This window comes from Panthera pardus, unplaced genomic scaffold (genome assembly GCF_024362965.1).
Source record: "Panthera pardus isolate Hobbes unplaced genomic scaffold, ASM2436296v1 HiC_scaffold_5, whole genome shotgun sequence".
NCBI classification, from domain to species: domain Eukaryota; kingdom Metazoa; phylum Chordata; class Mammalia; order Carnivora; family Felidae; genus Panthera; species Panthera pardus.
Genome location: NW_026526980.1, coordinates 3035544 through 3054182, shown reverse-complemented (window position 1 = coordinate 3054182; position 18639 = coordinate 3035544). Strand labels below are relative to the sequence as shown.

Genomic DNA, 18639 nt, shown 5'->3' with positions numbered 1-18639 from the left:
CGGCCATGCCGTGCTCAGCTGAATCCTCTCTCCTCCTACCCTCAATTTAGCAGACAGTTCACAGCCGTGGTCGTTTAGGGGGTGGGTCGGGGTGGGGGTGGGAGAAGGGCGGGTCTTTGTTTAAAATCAGAGCTCGGTCCAGAACCCTCCGGAACAGAGTCGGTCGGTCGTGGTGGCTCGCTTCTCAACAGCCTGGTAAAGTCAAAACTTGGAGGAGAAAATGCCCCTTTGGTGGTGGGGTTTTCCTGAAAACTGGTGTTAAGAAAAGCTGAGGGTTTGTTTGTTTGTTTTCTTCTCTAATAACCAAGGCTTTTACCCAGGGCCAACCCTGTTTGCACTTGGCTGCCGACATTTCGAACCCTTGTAGATATTTTCCATACACAAGTCCTGAGGATTTTCTTTGCGGTGGCTTGCTTTGGCTCTAAGGGTGATGTAAAAATAGAAATAGCTGGGTGGGTGATAATGTTTTGAAATATGTGGCTTCTGTGTACTGAAAGGTCCGTTTTGTCAGTTGCAGAGAAGTGAACCCTGTAAAGCTGGCTTGGAAGCAGACGGCGATGTTGCAAAGGAGGGAGGGCGGCCGATGGGTTGTGGAAGAGGCGAGGCCGAGTGCCTCGGTCTGTGGATGGATTTGTCTTTAAGCGTAGGAATGGCTTCCTTTGCAAGATAGAACTCTTTTGCTCATGACCGGTGGGAGCTGTCTGAAAATTGGCAAATAGCTTTTGGCTGTGTGCATGCGAACAGCCTGCTGCGGTCAGCGGTGGATCTGCCATTTCCTGGCCTGTCGTGCCCCTCGAAGGGTCCTCGGTCTGCTGCCTCTGCCTTCTGCTGGGTCCAGGGTGGCCCTTGCCCTCCAGCCTGTTTCCAGCAGGCCCCCTGGAGACACCACACTTCCTGAACCACTTCTGCCAAGAACCTTCCGGCTCCCAGAGGTCGAGAGCCTGCGTCTAAACCCCACCCCCGGGGGTGTCCCTGGTCTTGGCCTCGCCTTGGCGGTCGGGGCTCTTGGCGGACGCGTTCTCGTTCTTGATCGGACACAGAGTCTCCATTTACAAGAAGCTCTGGGAGGAGCCTGGTGCCGGTGCCGGTGACGAGCTGGGGTGGCGTCCGGGAGTCCTTCCCTCTCTCCTCCCGCCTGCCACCTCTGTCTCAATAAAGTGTGTTCTGTGCAAGGCTGGGTGTTGTCCGTGAGGGTGGAGGCCGGCTTCTTGAAGCCAGCAGGTAAGGGCGTCTTCCCAAACGAGGCTGACCCCCCTGCTCCACCATCTGGCTTTTGTGGCTGCTGAATAAGAGAGTGGGATCATCCCCTTTTCTGTAATCATCACATTCTCCAGCGTAGGGCGGCTTAGCAGCAGAGGGTGGCTTTGCGTGAGCAAAATGCCACTGACTGCGTCAGCTGTGGCTAAATGTTGATGCATTTGGATGTCTCCCGCGTGAGCAGGAGCAGGGAGAGGCAGGGCCGGCGGACAAAGGTTAGTCGGGAAGCAGGAGGTGCGAAAGCCTGTGGTCTCCTTGTCCGGGAGCGCAGCGGGGAGATGCAGGGCCACGGGCGGAGGCTGGGCCGTTCTGGGTTGGACTTTGGGTCAGGCTGGGACGGTCTTGCCCGGCCAGCGTCTCCAAAGGGCGGGTAGATCATTTTTATTAGTGCAGAAGTGGATGTTTTTACTGTGGTACTGATTTTCAAAGTGTACTGGGGAAACGTCCAGTCAGCCCCTTGAACCTGGGTAGGGAGAAGTTGAAGTAGGCATTTATTCACAACAAGGAGACGTGTCCCAGCGCCGCACTCGACATCGGACGGGGGTGCTGAGCCTGGAGAGGGTGCCCCAGTCCAGCTCCGAGTGAAGGGTTGAGCGGTGGTGGGAGGGAGCCCGGGGCCTGGCTGGGGGGGCAAGTGGCCCGACGGGCCAAGGACAAGAGTGGTTAAGCAGGAGGAAGCAGCGGTTGGAGAGGAAGTGATTCAGGGCCTCCGCCGCTTTGCCCGAATCTGCAAGATGGGCCCAGCTCTGTCGTCCAGGGGCCGCCTGCCGGCTGGCTGGAGAGACCTCGCAGGGCATCCTGCGGACCCCGAGACCCGCGTTCCCTCCCTCGGGATGGAGAGCTGGCGCCTCCCTCCAGGCGAGGACGGCCTTCTTGGGGGTTCTCCCTCCAGTAGCCCCGAGTGTGCCCTCCTCGCGGCCGCTGAGTCCAGGGCCAACCTCTGCCTCCCTCCTGCTCAACACTCAGCTGTGATGTGGGTTTGTTGTGATGGTGTCCGTCCTGCCTGCTGAGGGACCCCCCTCCCCACCCTGCCCGGCCCTGGGGTGGGGGGGGGGGGGGGACTAACAGTGCCTGCCCTGCAGGGTTCCTGGGGGCTAGTTCAGTTAGTAGTAGCTCGGCTGCAGGTACTTTAAGTCTCCCACAGAGGTAGGGCTGCACCCCACCTGACAGACGAGCAGACGAGCTGGGGTGAACCGGTCCTGAGTCCCCCGGCTGGTCTGCGGCACAGCCAGGGATTGAGTCCCGGCAGCGACGTGCACGCGTTGTTCTGCCTTATGTGTCCCCGTTGCATTGGGAGGGCAGGCGGCAGTGCAGAGGGAAGGCCTGGGAGGTGAAGGGCCCAGCTGCCGGCCTCAGGGCACCCGGGCAGGACTCTCCAGTTAAAAAGGTTAGGACAAGTTTGAGAGACTCCATTGTCTCGCTTTGCTGTAGCAAGTTAAGGGACCTTCCAGGGAATCGTGGGTCCTTACCCCTGGGCAGGAAAGCTCATGCCGGCAGGCCTGGATGCGCGAAGCCCTGCCCCTGCAGAAACACCGGGAACCAGAGTGTCACAAACGGTGGCTTTTGGATCTGCACGGGCTGGGCTTTCTTTCCTGAATCCGAGAGGATACCACAGCTAAGCGTTCACTTCGCCATTCGTGTGACAAAGGAAGAAAAAGTCATCAGAATGAGAAATAGGAAACAATAAAATCACTTTAATTTGCTTCTTTTCATTGTGAAAGGTCATTACAATATCATTTGCAAAATTCAACAAAAGGTGCCACGGGGTAGCTGTGTCCTGGGAACCACTGTGCCACGTCACCCTGTGTGGTTGTGCGGGCAGACTGCCCCCAACCGGACTGTGCGGAGACAGGCCTCGGGGGTCCCCAGCAGGCTTGGACGGAAGCCGCTTTGGTGGAGATGAAAGCACCTGGCGGGGGTGGGGGTGGGGGTGGGGGTGTGTGTGTGCAGACGCCCGGTCAGGTCTGCGGGCCCCGTGCAGAGGTTGTGCCGTGGACTGGAGTGGACTGAGGGTTTGTGGGTCCTGACACGTCCAGGTTCTAAAAGGTGACATGTGAACCGTTTCCCTGGAAGGGCCTGTTCCGCTGGGCCCTGGGGCTGCCTTCCACTTGAAGTCCAAAGCAGGGGTGAGGGTCACGGGCCCAACCACCGGGCTGTTCCCACCCCTCAGGTCACTGTGTGGGGGAGGCCGGAGAGCGGGCATGCAGGTTCATGAGATCTGCAGAGAAGCAGGCCGCTCGCGTTCCGGGAACCCTCCAGGCTCTTCTGTGATCCCTGAGAAAGTCGAGGTAAGGCCCCTGGGGAGCCTGCCGGGCACAGCAGGGAGAAGTAGGATGCCCGGGGCTGGTCTTTCTCAGCCCAGCCCGGGGCCTGCACGTGGGGGCAGGACCGCCTGTCCCTTCCCGTCCCCCTCGCACTGGAAAAGTCCGAGAAGCCGTGGGCTCCCCCGAGTGTAGTGAATCCGGGCTCCCCTGCGCCCCAGGCCAGCTGAGGTATGAGGCCCTTGGGGTCAGCGGTCACTTAGCGGCCACCATGGAGCCCTTGGTTCAACACCCCCCCTTCCCCTGCCACCCCTCCACCCCCAGGTGACCCCCGGGCAGGAGCTTCACTTCCGGGAGGTGATTTTCAACTTCAGTCCCGGGGTGGGACGGCTGTAAACATCCTGTCCTTTCCCACCACCAAATCCCCCTTGCGGTACTGACACCGGGGGTCCAGACAGTAACGCCTGGTACGTTTTGCACAAGACCATCGAGAGGGAGGGGCCGGGCACATCCGTTCTTTGTATCATCCTAGGATGATGGGCAAGTGTCCCCAGAAAACCGTAAGTACCATGATCGCATGGATGGAGGGTCTGAGTCTCGGGGTTGGGGGCGAAATCTGGTTGGCGGTGTTCCTTCAGGCCGTTCGTGACAAGTCTGGCTCCTTCCGGCATCGCCAGGACCGGGGGTACCCGAGGCCGGACCGTGTGGGGAGCCTGGCATGTGAGGGAGGCCTGTCGGCAGGACCCCTGCCCTCCCTCGGAGGAAGGGCGCTAGGAGAACAGCTCTTCACAGATCCTGCGGGTGTCCTCGGGCGCTGTCACCGTGTAGCCCACGGTCCTCGGGTCAGTGAAGATCTCGTGGTCGTTCCCGCCCTGCAAAGACAGGAAGGCAGATGTGGGCACCGCCGGGCGTGGGCTGCGGGAGAAACAAGGGACGGGCCTCCTTCACGGCAGTCCCCGGTTCCCGGGACAGGAACAGCATGAGCACCGTCACTGCCGAGAAGGGGTTCGTCACCTCCTCTTGAACTGCAGTCTAGCTTGGAACGTGTAATTATGCCTTTGAAAGGAATCGCGATGCTCCGGGGCAGATGTGAGGCTTATTTTTCTGTAAAGCAAGCACGGGTGACAGCACGCCGTCTGCCGTCCTTTGCCCGGACCGTGCCTGAGCTGTCCTCGCAGGTCACAAGGACACACAGCCCACAGCGGTGCTGCCTTTAGAACTTGGGACCACGTGGACACGCCCGTCTCCGAGCCTGCAGCAGCCACAGGTGACAACTGAGCACTGGGCGGCACGTGGCCGGGGCGACGGGGGAACTCGGTTCAGGTGACTTCGATCCGTTTAAACTTCAACAGTGCCTGTGGCTGGAGCGAAAGCCAGGCCCGGGTGCAGATCCCTGCTGCACTGCTGACTGGGGGTCAGCTGCACTGCTGACTGGCCTGGCCCTGCCACCCCCCCCCCCCGTCTGCTGGAATGGTGGGGAGTGGGGGCGGTCACCAGGTCAGCAGCTGCCTGGGGCTCCTGCGGCCCTAGGCGTCCACGTGTTGCTTCGCCTGGGGCGCCACTAGGAGCTGAGGGCAAGGCTAGGGGGCCCCGTGCTGTGGGTCGCCCCCTCCCCCACTGCTTCCCTCCTCCCCCCCCCCCCCCCCCCCCCCGTAGTCCAGCCGCTCCCACCCTCCCTGAGCTGCAGGAAAGCCCCTGCTTTTGTTCTCCTGCAAGTTCCTCCATTTTCCTCATGACATTGGACAGTCTACAAAACCTAGGAAAATCACTTAGTTTATAATCTGATGAAAACAAGTGGAGAGAAAAAAGGGCTTTTTCTCATAAAGACTGTACAGGAGAATCTGACCTCCCTTTAAAGGACTGACGGACACCGAGGTCACCCCTGCGCTCGTTTCCCCCAGGCTGCAGGAGGGGCTGCTGCCGGGGCCCAAAGCGCGCCAGGCAGAAGCGGCACGTGAGGAGGCCCTGGGGCCACGTTAGGGACTGTCCTTGCCCAGTGCCGACGGGGGGACCTGCCGGGGTCTTGCGCCCGCCTTGCCAACCCGGGTGCCGTCAAGGGGTCCGGATCGCTCAGATGGCTGACCTCACAGCAGCATGGGCTACTCCAGCAAGTCCACGCGAGACCGGTTGGTGGAATTCTTAGCATTAAAGTCAGTCCCGTTCTCCTCAGGACCAGCACGGTAGGTAAAGACCAGCGTGAAGAAGCTGACACAGTACAGATTCGGGCGCCATCCAGAAAAACCAACTATCTACCTGGGACACGCTCGCTCTCTTGTCGCTCACTCACGTGAGAGGAGTCCCTGTTCACACTTGAGCCCAACAAGCCTGGGGAGCACCTACACCCGTCGCCTTCGCAGCTGGGGCCGGGAGGGGACAGGAGATGGAGCCTGTAGGGCAGAGAAGAGAGGGGAAGGGAACCTGGGTGACAAGGGAGGCCCCCGTGAGCATTGGCCTGAAGGAAGGGAGGGGACGAGCCATGTCTGGGAAGGTGGCTCCGTGGCCTGTGGCCCACCCGGGGGGTGGAGGTGAGGACTCGGGATTTTCTGTGAAGCCACCCGGAAAGCGGCAACCTGGGGACACGATCGGGTCACCTTCCAGATTCTCCTGCCAGAGAACGGATGGGAGAGGAGGGCGCAGAAGAGGAAGCACAGCAGGCGGGAGGCCACACAGCCAGGGTTCGCGGGCGGACGCCACTGCCTGGGGGAGCGGCCGCTGGAGCCCGGAGGGTTTGCTGCTGCCACGTCGGTCCCTCCTCAGAGACCACATCCACGCGGGGCAGTACGTGCACTTGACAGATGGCTAATTTGGCGACTCTCCAGGGGCCCTGCCGGTGGGGGAGGGAGACGTCTGTGGAGTGGAAGGACGGGCCCTGCTGCTGCGTAAGTAGCCCGATGGGACCAGGTCCAGAGTCACAACACCACGGGAGCACGCCGGCCCTCCCAGCCACCTCGGCTCAGCGAAGCCGGCAGGAGCGTCCACGCGCCAACACCAAGCTCCGGACTTCAATGCCTCTCCTGTAGGGGACCTGGCGGCCTCTTCTGTGACTCGAGGTATGAGGGGGTGGGGGGGTCCTCCCTGGGGGCAGCACAGAGCTTGCAAACCCGTCAGAGGGAGGTCAGGAGAAGCAGAAGTGGAACACTGAGCTAGTGTGCTAGAATTGCTACAATTCTTCTAGGATCAGGCTCAGGGCCCCTGGGTGGCTCAGTGGGTTCAGAGACCAACTTCAGCTCAGGTCACGATCTCATGATTCGTGAGTTCGAGCCCCACGTCTGGCTCTGCAGTGACAGTGTGGAGCCGCTTGGGATTCTCTCTCTGCTCCTCCCCCATGGACACGTTCTTCTCAAACAGAAAAACTTGAAACAGGCTCCAGAGGAGTGGAAACCCCAAGCGGGGATCCGTACTGGCACTACAGGCCTTCCTGCTGAGGAGGCCCAGCCTCTCCCGGGGCTCCAGGACCAGACCAGTTTCTGAAAGAAGACAAAGGAACAAAGCAGGAAGGGATGAAAAGACAGTGTCACCTGACAGCCCGAAAGAGAGGCCACAGCTGAGTGCAAACAGCCCATTAGTACTTAAATCCCTCCAGGGCCAAGGTTGGAGGATGATACAGAAAAGCAGAAGGCAGTGCCTGCCCCGTTCCGTCCAAGTCTGGTCTCCAAGCCACCCAGCCCCATTTCTGCACACGCCGTGGACCGTCGTGGTGAACCCCGATTATCCTGACGTTGCAGCTGAAGAAGGGAACGGATCAAGAACGTCCAAGGCGGCGGGCCCAACTCTGTAGGAAGCGGGGCGGAGCCGGCTGGACCTCCCCGGGGTCTCTGCTGTGAAGGCCCATCGGTGGTGGCGACAGACCGGACCCTGCTGCACATCAGTTTAACAAGCACGGATCAGATTTCTAGGTCCCATGGGTACAGAGGCCAACACGACAAAGGCTCTGCTCTAAGAGACCTGGGGCAGCAGCGCTCCCTGGCTGGGGTGACCGTTGCTGCGGGAGCTTCATCAATACCTCCAGGGCCACTGGGCCACAGCACGGGAAGCCAGACGGATGCGAGTGCACGCTACCTGACCGGTATGAGGCTGCTTTCTCATGGGGTAATGATTAGAGGGGATAGAAACAGTCACAGCGGTCAGATCTATTTGAAAAAACATGTGCCCTTAGATAACTGTACTCATGTTTCCTACAAGAGTTAACAGTTATGCTTAAAAGGAGGGAAAAAAAAAAGCCTGGCCCCGTGGTCACGATGTTTTGAAAACAGGAGATTCCCATGTACTTCCAGGTTGTGATCCGGCGGGGTAGAATCTGGTGACTAACCACAGCCTGGGGTGTAGGGGAAAGTGGGCTCGCTGTCCTGCCCATGCCCCCAGGGTGACCCTCAGGGTCTTCGGGTCCACCCCCTCACCCACAAAATGGGGCTGAGACTTGTGTGACAGGGCTGGGCACAAAAGGGCATGCGGGAGACTCGGCCTTTGCAGACATCAGTGACTGTATCGGGGGACACACCTGAGGGGCCTGGAACCTTGTCCCCCTCAACAGAAGAGCCAGTGCAGGGGCTGCTGCTCCTTCAGGGCTCATCCAACCAGGGGCTGTGTCCCCAGGGGCAACAGGACCACAGATTCTGGTGTCCAGAAGGCAGGCAGGTGAGCAGGGACCCCAACAAATGCTTGCAGTTGTGGTGCCCCTGCCCAATGTCCTGCTTCCTCTCTTCCCATAGGAAAGCTGGTGCCACCTCTGTATCTGGGTAGAGAACCCATAACCCGGTCCCCCTTCCTTCATCAGACTTCAGGGAGCAGCAGTTTTCCTGGGGCCCCTCTGGGCGCGAGGGACTCCCCTCCCCATGCTAACCCACGCCTGCCTGAGACCTGGATCTCAGATCTCACACTGAAACACGAGAGCAGTAGGGCAGGTCTATGCACAGGACACATCCTGTGCCTTCACCAGCCCTCTGGCATCTGGAGAGCACTGGAGATGCCAGGCACGGTGAGGACGCCCAGGCCACGGCCAAAGTCCACTGTCATGGCAATACCGTCTGAAGCCGGACCGGGAACTCGAGGTTCGCTGGTTCACAGGCGTCGCCCACCCTGCAGGCCCCCATCTCTTCGAGCAACCTCATGCCAGGTGAGCGCTTGGTTGGCTGCCTCCCCTGCTGGGAGAGACACAGTCGGGCTACCTGTCCTGTGCCGGCCCTGGGGTAGCCACCCTCCGCTCGAGGACCTCCCTTTCCTCTCACTGTGTCAGAGGAACCGCATCCCATGGGGCTGATGGGCACGGTGGCTCATGGACACCCAGAGACGTGTGTGGTCACTGTGCGGGCAGCAGGGGCCAGATTTGGGCCTTTTGGGTTTCAAAGCCCCGCTGCCTCGTCCCACCGCACTGCGGGGCCTTCTTTTAAGCTTAGGGGCACATTTTCCTTTTTAACGTCTGTGGAAAATGGAGTGTTGCACGATTTAATAGCATTTTGGAGGCAGTGTGGGAGGGTGATGAGAGAGGCTTTTGGAAGCCACTAGGCTGCTGACCCTGTGCCCGTCCCTGCCAGACTGCCCAGGGACTGGAGGAGATAACATCCAAGTGCCCGGCTCAGCGTCTGACACTGAGAAAGTGCTTTAGAAAGTAAAGATTTGTTTTTTTCTTTTTCTCAGTTTGGTGTTTTAAAGCTTTATTTTTCAACAGCCCATTCACGTAGTTCAAAATTTAAAACCAGCTCACTGTCACAGTGGTAAGATCTCTCTCATCCCTGTTCCCACCCCTCAGGAGGTCTGTAATCTGCGTTTTTGGGTGTCTTTTGACATTCCCTTTATATACTCACAAGCAAGTGTGGAGACATTATTACCCCCTTGAGACAAAACTATTACTTGCATTGTTTTATACTTTACTGGGCTCAGCTGAGAAAAAAATCCCAGCGATGGGTCTACATCCGCTATTTCCACAGCTGTAGGGTGTTCTGCTGTGTGGACGGACCACCGTGTACTTGTGGTCAGTCCCCTCCTGCAGGTGGGCAGGGTTCTTCCCCATCCTGCCGCTGTGTGTCTGCCCTTCCCACGTACAGGAGCGGACAGACGACTCCATCACCTGCATGGATCTGCCCAGCTATAAAGTCATCAAGTTTTTCGTGCTCCAGCTGCCCCGAAGCCAGGAAGTGATAAGCCAGCACGAGCTGTCTCCCTGGGAGTTCGGGAAGGCTGGGCAGGGCTCAGCAGCACAGCCTCCTGGGGAAGCCTCACAGAGGGCTGTGGGGTAGGTCTCTCTGGGCCCCGGCCATCCCGTTCCCTGCAGCAGACCATGGCACGCCAGGCTGCACTCGCAGCTGAGTTTTAACAGACCCTGGTTTTTGGGGCTGATGGGCAGGAGGGAGGGCTCCCCAGGACTGTCAACATTTGGACAAGCAAAGGCCGACGTCGCATTTCCTCCCCTGCTCTCTGGGGTTGCTCCAAGCAGGGCAGGTGGCGAGGGGGGCTTCGTGTGACACCAGATCCCATCAGATGGCGGTGGCTGCTAGGCAGGCCTCTGAGCCTGGGCTGGGGAACAGCACCTGATCCCAGAGCTGTCTGTGAAAAGCCGTTTCCCTAGAAGCCAGCAAAAACACTTGCCTGGATACAGAGAAAGAAAGCAGCTTTCCAAATGACTGTCATGAGACACAGAATAGGAGAAGAAATTGAGAGCTAGTATTTGGATTGTTCTGTGCCTAAAGTTCCAAGAGCTGATGTGCTGTGTTGAAAGGTTTAGATGGCCGAACTGCTAATGTCCATTTCCAGGGAATCACTGCGTCAGAGGGCAGACAATGGAGCAAGAACGTCCCCACAGCGTTGGCTACGTCGGCCCCCACGGCCCCAGTGTGTGTGCTGAGGAAAGGGCAAATGAACTATGTCTCCCTGGTAGAAGGTCACACAGCCCCTGAAAACTCCAAGGAACATTCATGGACGCGGGGAAATAAAATATGCACTGAGAACAAAAGCAGAAAATTGAACCATGAGCATGCAGACTCCAGCTCTGGGATCATATTCTTGCAAAGAGGAAAGATGGGTCAGCTGTGGTCACAGGTGACTTAGATTTTCTTCTTTCCTCAGACTTTTTCTTCATTTTAAAAAAAGTTTTTTTTTTAAAATGTTTTTTATTTTTTATTTTTGAGAGAGAGATACAGAATCAAAGCAGGCTCTAAGCTGTCAGCACAGAGCCTGACATGGGGCTCGAGCTCACAGACTGCGACCTGAGCCAAAGTTGGAAGCTCAACTGAGCCACCCAAACACCCCTAATTATTATTATTTTTTTAATGTTCATTCACTTTTGAGAGAGAGAGAGAGAGAACGTGAGTGTGGGAGGGGAGAAAGAGAGAGGGAGACACAGAATCTGAAGCAGGCTCCAGCCTCTGAGCTGTCAGCACAGAGCCCGACACGGGGTTCAAAGAGACAAACCGCGAGTTCATGACCTGTGCCGAAGTCAGACAGTTAATGGACTGAGCCACCCAGGCACCCACCCTATCTACCTACCTACCTACCTACCTTTCCTTCTTCCTTCCTTCCTCTCTCTCTTCCTTTTCTTTCTTCTTTTTCTAGTTTATTCATTTATTTTGGGAGAGAGAAACAGCACGTGCACAAGGAGGGGAGGGGCACAGAGAGGGAGAAAGAGAATCCCAAACAGGTTCCTTGCTGTCAGCGAGAAGCCCGATGAGGGGCTTGATCCCACAAACCGTGAGATCACATCCCGAGCCTAAATCAAGGGTCAGACTCAACCCACTGAGCTTCCCAGGTGTTCCCTCACACTTTTTCTTTTTTTTTTTTTTCAACTTTTTTTTTTTTTTTTTTTAAATTTTTGGGACAGAGAGAGACAGAGCATGAACAGGGGAGGGGCAGAGAGAGAGGGAGACACAGAATCGGAAACAGGCTCCAGGCTCCGAGCCATCAGCCCAGAGCCTGACGCGGGGCTCGAACTCACGGACCGCGAGATCGTGACCTGGCTGAAGTCGGACGCTTAACCGACTGCGCCACCCAGGCGCCCCCCCTCACACTTTTTCTAATGCTCTACGATAACGGTATATTAATTAAGAAGTGAGGGCACAAAAACAGATGCTCAGATCAATGGAACAGAATAGAGAACCCAGAAATGGACCCACAAACGTATGGCCAACTAATCTTTGACAAAGCTGGGAAGAATATCCAACGGAATAAAGACAGTCTCTTCAGCAAGTGGTGCTGGGAAAACTGGACAGCGACATGCAGAAGAATGAACCTGGACCACTTTCTTACACCAGACACAAAAATAAACTCAAAATGGATGAAAGACCTAAATGTAAGACAGGAAGTCATCAAAATCCTTGAGGAGAAAGCAGGCAACAACCTCTTTGACCTTGGCCGCAGCAACTTCTTACCCAACACGTCTCCAGAGGCAAGGGAAACAAAAGCAAAAATGAACTGTTGGAACTTCATCAAAATAAAAAGCTTCTGCACAGCAAAGGAAACAATCAGCAAAACTAAAAGGCAACCAACGGAATGGGGGAAGATATTTTGCAAATGACATATCAGATAAAGGGTTGGTATCCAAAATCTATAAAGAAGTTATCAAACTCAACACCCAAAAAACAAAGAATCCAGTGAAGAAATGGGCAAAAGACGTGAATAGACATTTCTCCAAAGAAGACATCCAGATGGCCAACTGACACATGAAAAAATACTCCACATCACTCATCACCCGGGAAATACAAATCAAAAACCACAATGAGATCACCTTACACCTGTCAGAATGGCTCACATTAACAACTCAGGCAACAACAGATGTTGTCGAGGATGCAGAGAAAGAGGATCTCTTTTGCATTGTTGGTGGGAATGCAAACTGGTACAGCCGCTCTGGAAAACAGCATGGAGGTTCCGGAAAACATTAAAAACAGAACTACCCTATGACCCAGCAATTGTGCTACTAGGTATTTATCCAAGCGATACAGGTGTGCTGTTTCAAAGGGGCACGTGCACCCCCATGTTTATAGCAGCACTTTCAACAACAGCCGAAATATGGGAAGAGCCCGAATGTCCATCGATGGATGAATGGATAAAGAAGATGTGGGGTGTGTGTGTGTGTGTGTATAAAATGGAGTATTACTCGGCAATCAAAAAGAATGAAATCTTGCCATTTGCCACTATGTGGATGGAACGGGGGGGTATTATGCTAAGCGAAATTAGTCAGAGACAGACAAATACATGACTTCACTCATATGAAGAATTTAAGATACAAAAGAGATGAGCATAAAAGTAAGGAAGCAAAAATCATGTAACAGGGAAGGGGACAAAACATAAGAGCCTCTTAAATAAAGAGAACAAACAGTTGCTGGAGGGGCTGTGGGAGGGGGGATGGGCTAAATGGGTAAAGGGCACTAAGGAATCTACTCCTGAAATCACTTTTGAACTCTATGATAACTTGGGTGTAAATGTAAAAAAGAATCGAGGGGGGAAAAATACCTTTGTAAATAGTATCCACCTTTAAAAAGTAGATGGGATTAAAAACCAAGCAAGCACAACTGAGGTGTGGTAGCACAGCAGCTCAACGGAACAGAAAATGAAGGGTTCCCCGAAGAAAGCACGCTCCCGGTTATCTCAAGACCTGGGTTCCATTCAGCAAAGTCCCGATGCCTCGGATGGCCACGCCCACAGCACAAGCATCACTGCTAATGAGAACCTGTCCGAACGGCTCTCTTCCTGGGGTGCACGGAGTGGCACCGAGCTGCACAGCTGCAGAGGCCCCCGGCCCCCCCTCAGATCCTACGTGCAGTTTCGCGAGCCTGCTTTTTCCGAACACGTCGAAGTCAGAGACTTTTTTCCAAAGCTTATGTCCAAAGCACGTCACCAAAAGAAGTCATGAGCCACGCCTCTCTGTCCCTAAGAACCGGGCTAGAGGGCACAGCTGCCGACAAGCAGCGCCATGTGGTTTGGGACCAGGACAGCGTCTTGCACAACCTGCACCCTGACGGAGCGGCAGCTCGTTGGACCGGAAAGCCCACAGGCCTAAACAGCAGGAGGTTTGTTCTGGTGCCACTGGCTCGGTCGTTAGCCGTGTGACACTCTGAGTCCCACTTTTATCATTTAGAAAGATGGACGCGAGACCGTGCTGCCCAGAAGCACACTGGAAAACTATGTGGGGGCCTTGCTGAAAAGGCAGGAGGTCCATCCCAGAAAAACCTCAGCAGAGCAGCGAGTGTTCTGGACCTGGGACCACAGGGATAAAACCTCCACATATGCAGCATCTGTGAGGCACTGGCTGGGTGCAGGATGGCCACAGAGCCCGAAACAGGACCTCTGGTATCAGGCAAGGAGACTCCCATAACCGGGCGGCACAGGGACGCAGACGGGCACAGAGCAGGACAGGGGTTGAAAGGGAGGTGTCCATAGAGGGGCCTGGGGCTGGGGAGTGAACGGCCGGTGCTGAGCCTTCTCTTGGGGCCTCTACACCTCTCTGCCCTCCTCGAGGCCCACCTGTCCTGCCGCCACTGTGGCTCTGGGGAAACCCTCCTCCGTGCTGCTCCTGCTGGTGGTGGCCTTTGACTGCTCTCGGTCCTGATTTAGATTCAGTCCGGACCCGGGATTTCCCATAGCCCCGGGTGGCTCCCCAAAACCTCTGTGATGCCCAGCTCTAAACCATCCCTGGCGCTATTTCTTGAATTTCAGACGCATGAGAGTCCCTGTCTTCCTACCATTTAGGATTCCTGCCCCCAACTCGTAACGCACGTCCCTGGCAGGAAAATGCAGTGGAAAAATGACAAAGCCCAGGGCTTTGAAACGCACAAAGGATTGGACAGTGGCTCTGGGGCAGGTGTTCTGGAAGGCATGTGAAACGAGCAGTACTGAACTCAAAACCACTCAATTTCTGCCTCCATCGAGGCGTCCCGTGTCCGAGCACAAAGGGGAGGGCGGTTAATCACACCCCTCACGTAGGACGGAAGTCGTCACCGGGTGTGAGCTGGATCAGCGTGGAAGGCGGAGGAGAGAAAGAAGCCTGCTTGTGCGCGTGCCCTTGTCCAGCCAAACCCGGACAGTCGAACCCCAAAAAACACTTCGGTACTTACCGGCATGGTTTTGTCTCCGAAGAAATAGATGGTCTTATAGCCGTCTTTTTCCACATGTCCCAGGCAGTACCTCTTGTCCCATCCATCAGGAAAGACGTCAATGCTGATCTGGCCTCCTGTAGGGCCAGAAACACAAAAGCTAAAGGTAGAAAGGAGGCTAAGGGCCCGGCCCTGAAAAGAACATGCTGTTTACTCAGCAGCAACTGGACGGCCAAGGTTGATTTTTACCACCCTTGTTTGCTACTTAGGGACAGGTTCTAGATCATGCGACATGTTGTTTTCCCAACATGCTTTCACCTAAAATCTACAAGGGAGACAAACTGCCAGCTCAGAACAAGGCACGCATCTGTGTTCAAGTGCTTCGCCAAGCGTGTGGGTCTGAGTGAAGCAAGCTGGCGAAAGAACCGGTAACAGCTTAATTCAGCTTTTAACTCGAGCTTTAACAGGCGCTCGCTCTCGGTGGACAGTGCCCAGAAGCAGACGGCGTGTAGATCATCTTGCAGGAGAAAGGAAAAGCACGTGGACGGGGATTGCAGGCAGTGTTGAGGGCAACGAAAGCCCCGTCAGACCTTTGTCAGGGAGACGAACAGCTCACACCTCAAGGATATTTAAAAAACCTACCCCTTCATCTATCAGACATAATCCCTTTGCAATTCCAGTTTTCCAAAAGCTGTACCCCTACAAGAGGTGGTAAAATGAGGGGGCTTTAAGTAATGACTCACGAGTGCCAGCAAATCGTTTCCTTAGAGCCTCTGACGGGCGCATCCCACCAAAACCCAAGGCCAAGACACCAGCGCCACAGGCAGAACTCTGTATCAGACACCAGAAACGCTCGCACGCCAGTTTGCCCGTGTAGATAAAACCTGTGTGAGCTCAGACAAGTCCCGTTTCCTTCCAGGTCCTGGGTTTCTTGATTTGTAAAACCAACCCTACTGATTGCCAAGGTTCCCTGATACTCAAATTTACTATATTCCAGAATCTACCCAGCATCGCTCTATTTCGGGCCGAGGGGAGGGTCCGGCCAGGTGAGAATTCATAACCAAACCCAGCAGCCCGGGCAAGCCGCCGTGAGGGCTGATCACACAGGAGCCGTTTTCTCCTTGTCGAAGGACCGCTCCCGAAATCCTCCCACCTGCCTTCAAACTGGGCACAGTCTTATTTTAAGAGCACGCTGGCCCACGGCAATCCCACAGGAAACATTACCCGCTCCTGAAGCCCGTCCGCATGCATGATACCTATAGAGAACGTGATGCCTTTTCCTGCAAACTCCTTCCGCAGATCTGCTACGAACTTCTGTCTTATGTTTTCTTTCTGAGAAAAACGGAGATACCGATTATCGTAGTGCAGTTTAGAAGAAGGCACCCTTTAGCCGCTGGCCACACGGCTGCACATCAGTCCAGGCGGGGTCAGGGGGACTCACCTTATCGAGTTCATGAAACTCCATGCGTTCTTCTTGGCTGCAGCTTCTTCCAATGGGGGACACGTTTAACATCCCATTTCGGAACTCAATGAAAGTGCCTCTAGAGAAGACAGGGCCAGACATACGTTATACTTGGGCAATGTTATAGATGGAAGAACGGGTGAGGAATTCCAGAAGGCAGAGGCTGGTGTGATCAACATTTCACAGGCTGTGCTTAGCCACATGGCAGGGCCACCAAGCCCTGAGGTGTGGCCAATCCCAGCTGAGATTAGATTTCAAAGATGGAGAATGTCACCATCGTTGGAAATATTTTATCCTGAGTATATGTTAAAATGACTATGTTCTAGATATACTGAGTTAAGTAAAACATGATTAAAATTAATTTCACTTGTTCCTTTGTTTTTTTTTTAAAGTGGCTACAGAAAACTTAAAATTGCACGTGACTCATGTGATTTCTGTTGGACAGTGAATTTCACCGTTAATAAAGAGCTATGAAAATGATTACCATCTCTCAAGTCCCCCAAGGAGTCTGGAAATTCATGTATCAGATACCTTTGCTACCGACCCGTTGAACCCACTGATCTGACCAAGCAAACCTATGGGAAAAGGCTCTGAGAACTGCCCAGTGAGCCTCAGTGATCAGCTAAGGAAACACGGGTCACCCGTGGCCAACTGCTATTAAATGGTTGTTTAGTAACTTTAGTTACTTTGAATAAAGATGTTTAAAAAACCCCATTTTCCCCCCACCATGTTTCCAATTTCCATCTCAAGATAGTTTCTTAGAAAATCAAGTACCCATGAGCTTTTATATTCTTAGGATGGAATTTAAGTGTTCTGTGACAAACCGTGCACTCTGAAATGACTTCCAGTTCTAAACATTGACGCCTGTGAACCTCTGACACCTTTTCCCCGGACCCTTTCCATTTTCTGTGCACAGCCCTGATCTTGAGAAACCAGCCACCTGTAAATCTCGGGGACACATGCCCAGTGTTGAGCAGAGGGCTGTTTCAAGGCCAGCGCTGCCTCCTGAGACCCTATGTGACTCAGGGTGCCTCTCAGAGCCTCACAAAGGGGCTGAGGCAGTCCTTGTGGGTACCTCTAAGGGGTCCCGAGAAAATCAGATGGCCAGGTTTTGCAAGCTGGGAAGCAATGAATACTCATCGCATAAAGTCAATGTGGCAAAATCTCATCACTGCATCCCTTCCCTGGCTGTGCTCAAACTGCACAGGAGGCAAATGACATAACCACACACGTGCATCTAAGATGCTTCCTCCAGCAGCCCCCCCGCCCCTCCCCCGCCATACATCCTGGAGCTGGTACAGACCAGCCTTGTGCCTGTATCTGCTACGTGTACCCTGGTAATCGTTCCCAGGGGTGACCCTAGAGCTGTGGGTCCTAAACGTCAAAGAGCTCAATGAGTTGTCCCCAACTCAAGGACACAGTATCCCTCTCATTCCCACGGAAGGGAGGCTGATGCATTTGAGAAAGGCTTCTGTTCTCAAAAGCCAGGATTACGGCACATTTTCTGGTGTGCGATTCCTCCCCGAAGATCTGGACTCCTGTACAGTCTTACTGCACCCACGTGACCCACATGGGGCATACAGCAGCGCTGATGGGAGGGGTGGGCAAATGCTGATCAAGGTGGTCTCAGGCCTGCTCCCCAATCGAGGGGGCACCTCCTGCGTCAGTGGAATGACAGCTGTGCACGTGGGTCTCCCTCACTGGGATGACAACCCCTCTGAGGACAGGATTATGCCTTATCCTTTCCTCTTTTTTAAGCCTCTCTTAATGCTTAACCCAAAGGAAAGCCTGAGTTGACCTGGGATACGTTATATTTCCACTTTCTACTATGGAGAATTGCCATGATACATAAAAGCATACAGAACAGGAAAACGAAGTCCCACGTGCCATTACCCAGCTGTGGCCAGGACTACGCTGGGCCCAGCCTGTCTCGTCCGTAGGCCCTTCTGGGAGATGTGAAAAGGGAAGGCCCTTGCCCCGAGTGGAGGTGCTGGGCAGGGGCACTGGCTTCATGGATTCTGGTGGTTTTGAGCAGTTCCCAAAGCACATGCCCTGAAATTCAGCTGCCGTTTAAAAAACGTTTCTCCCCCTCATCATCAAGGTGTTACGTATTAAGGGCAGAAAACTGAAAAGAAAATGAACGTATTTCTAAGAAAACACCCATAACATCACCAAGCAACAGCCACTGTTAGCCTATGGGTTCATTTTCTGCCAGTGTTTTAACTGCGGGCATGTAACATTACTGTTGGTATTATTTAAAAATGGGAATGGAGGTGAGCACAGTATCCAGGGTGAGAGGTAAGTCCCCAAATCAGATGCTTGCTGAGGTCAGAACAAGGAGGGAAGGGGTGTGGGAAAGACTGAGGGTGAGGGTGGGGGGAGTGTGGCTGAGCCGGCTCCCGCCGCGCAGGAGCGGGCCCCAGACACCACAGGAGCCGGAAGTGCAGGCACTTTAGCATGTGAGCTCGGGTGTCCAAATGACAGCAACTGATTCAGATTTTATTTCACACCATGGACCCAGCAAACACGGCCACGTGCGGGGTCTGGCTGGGCCCCCAGGTGACTCGTGCGTCTGGGAGCTATTTCACAGGCCTTCCCCACAGCCTCGGAAAGCACCTGGTGTCAGATTTCCACCAGGTGC

At 54.8% G+C, this 18639-nt stretch overlaps 2 protein-coding genes across 10 annotated transcripts in view; one reads left to right on the top strand and one right to left on the bottom strand.

The window, feature by feature from the left end:
* Window positions 1-2931: 2931 nt before the first annotated feature.
* PMM2 (phosphomannomutase 2) overlaps window positions 2932-18639 on the bottom strand; it is a 30505-nt gene continuing 14797 nt past the window's right edge. The window contains exons 5-8 of one of the 2 annotated variants that reach the window (XM_019468545.2): window positions 15978-16077; window positions 15761-15868; window positions 14558-14673; window positions 2932-4390 (exon numbers count right to left, since the gene is read on the bottom strand). In XM_019468545.2, coding sequence (XP_019324090.1) covers window positions 4336-4390; window positions 14558-14673; window positions 15761-15868; window positions 15978-16077 — 379 coding nt within the window. In that variant the 3' untranslated portion in view covers window positions 2932-4335. The remainder of the gene's footprint in view (window positions 4391-14557; window positions 14674-15760; window positions 15869-15977; window positions 16078-18639) is intronic. The other variant, XM_019468544.2, reaches the window with a different exon arrangement.
* LOC128774867 (uncharacterized) lies at window positions 4390-16712 on the top strand. Of its 8 annotated transcripts, XM_053894420.1 has the most exons (5): window positions 5154-6568; window positions 7102-8153; window positions 8455-8631; window positions 9560-9747; window positions 16391-16712. In XM_053894420.1, the coding sequence occupies exons 2-5, from the start codon at window positions 7965-7967 to the stop codon at window positions 16470-16472; spliced, it is 636 nt and encodes a 211-aa protein (XP_053750395.1). In that variant the 5' UTR covers window positions 5154-6568; window positions 7102-7964; the 3' UTR covers window positions 16473-16712. The 8 variants fall into 8 exon arrangements, 2 of the variants coding, with proteins under 2 accessions (XP_053750395.1, XP_053750396.1); XM_053894421.1 differs by lacking the exon at window positions 16391-16712 and having other exon boundaries at window positions 9560-10020; XR_008419344.1 differs by lacking the exons at window positions 9560-9747; window positions 16391-16712 and adding an exon at window positions 4390-4785 and having other exon boundaries at window positions 5689-6568; window positions 7102-9146.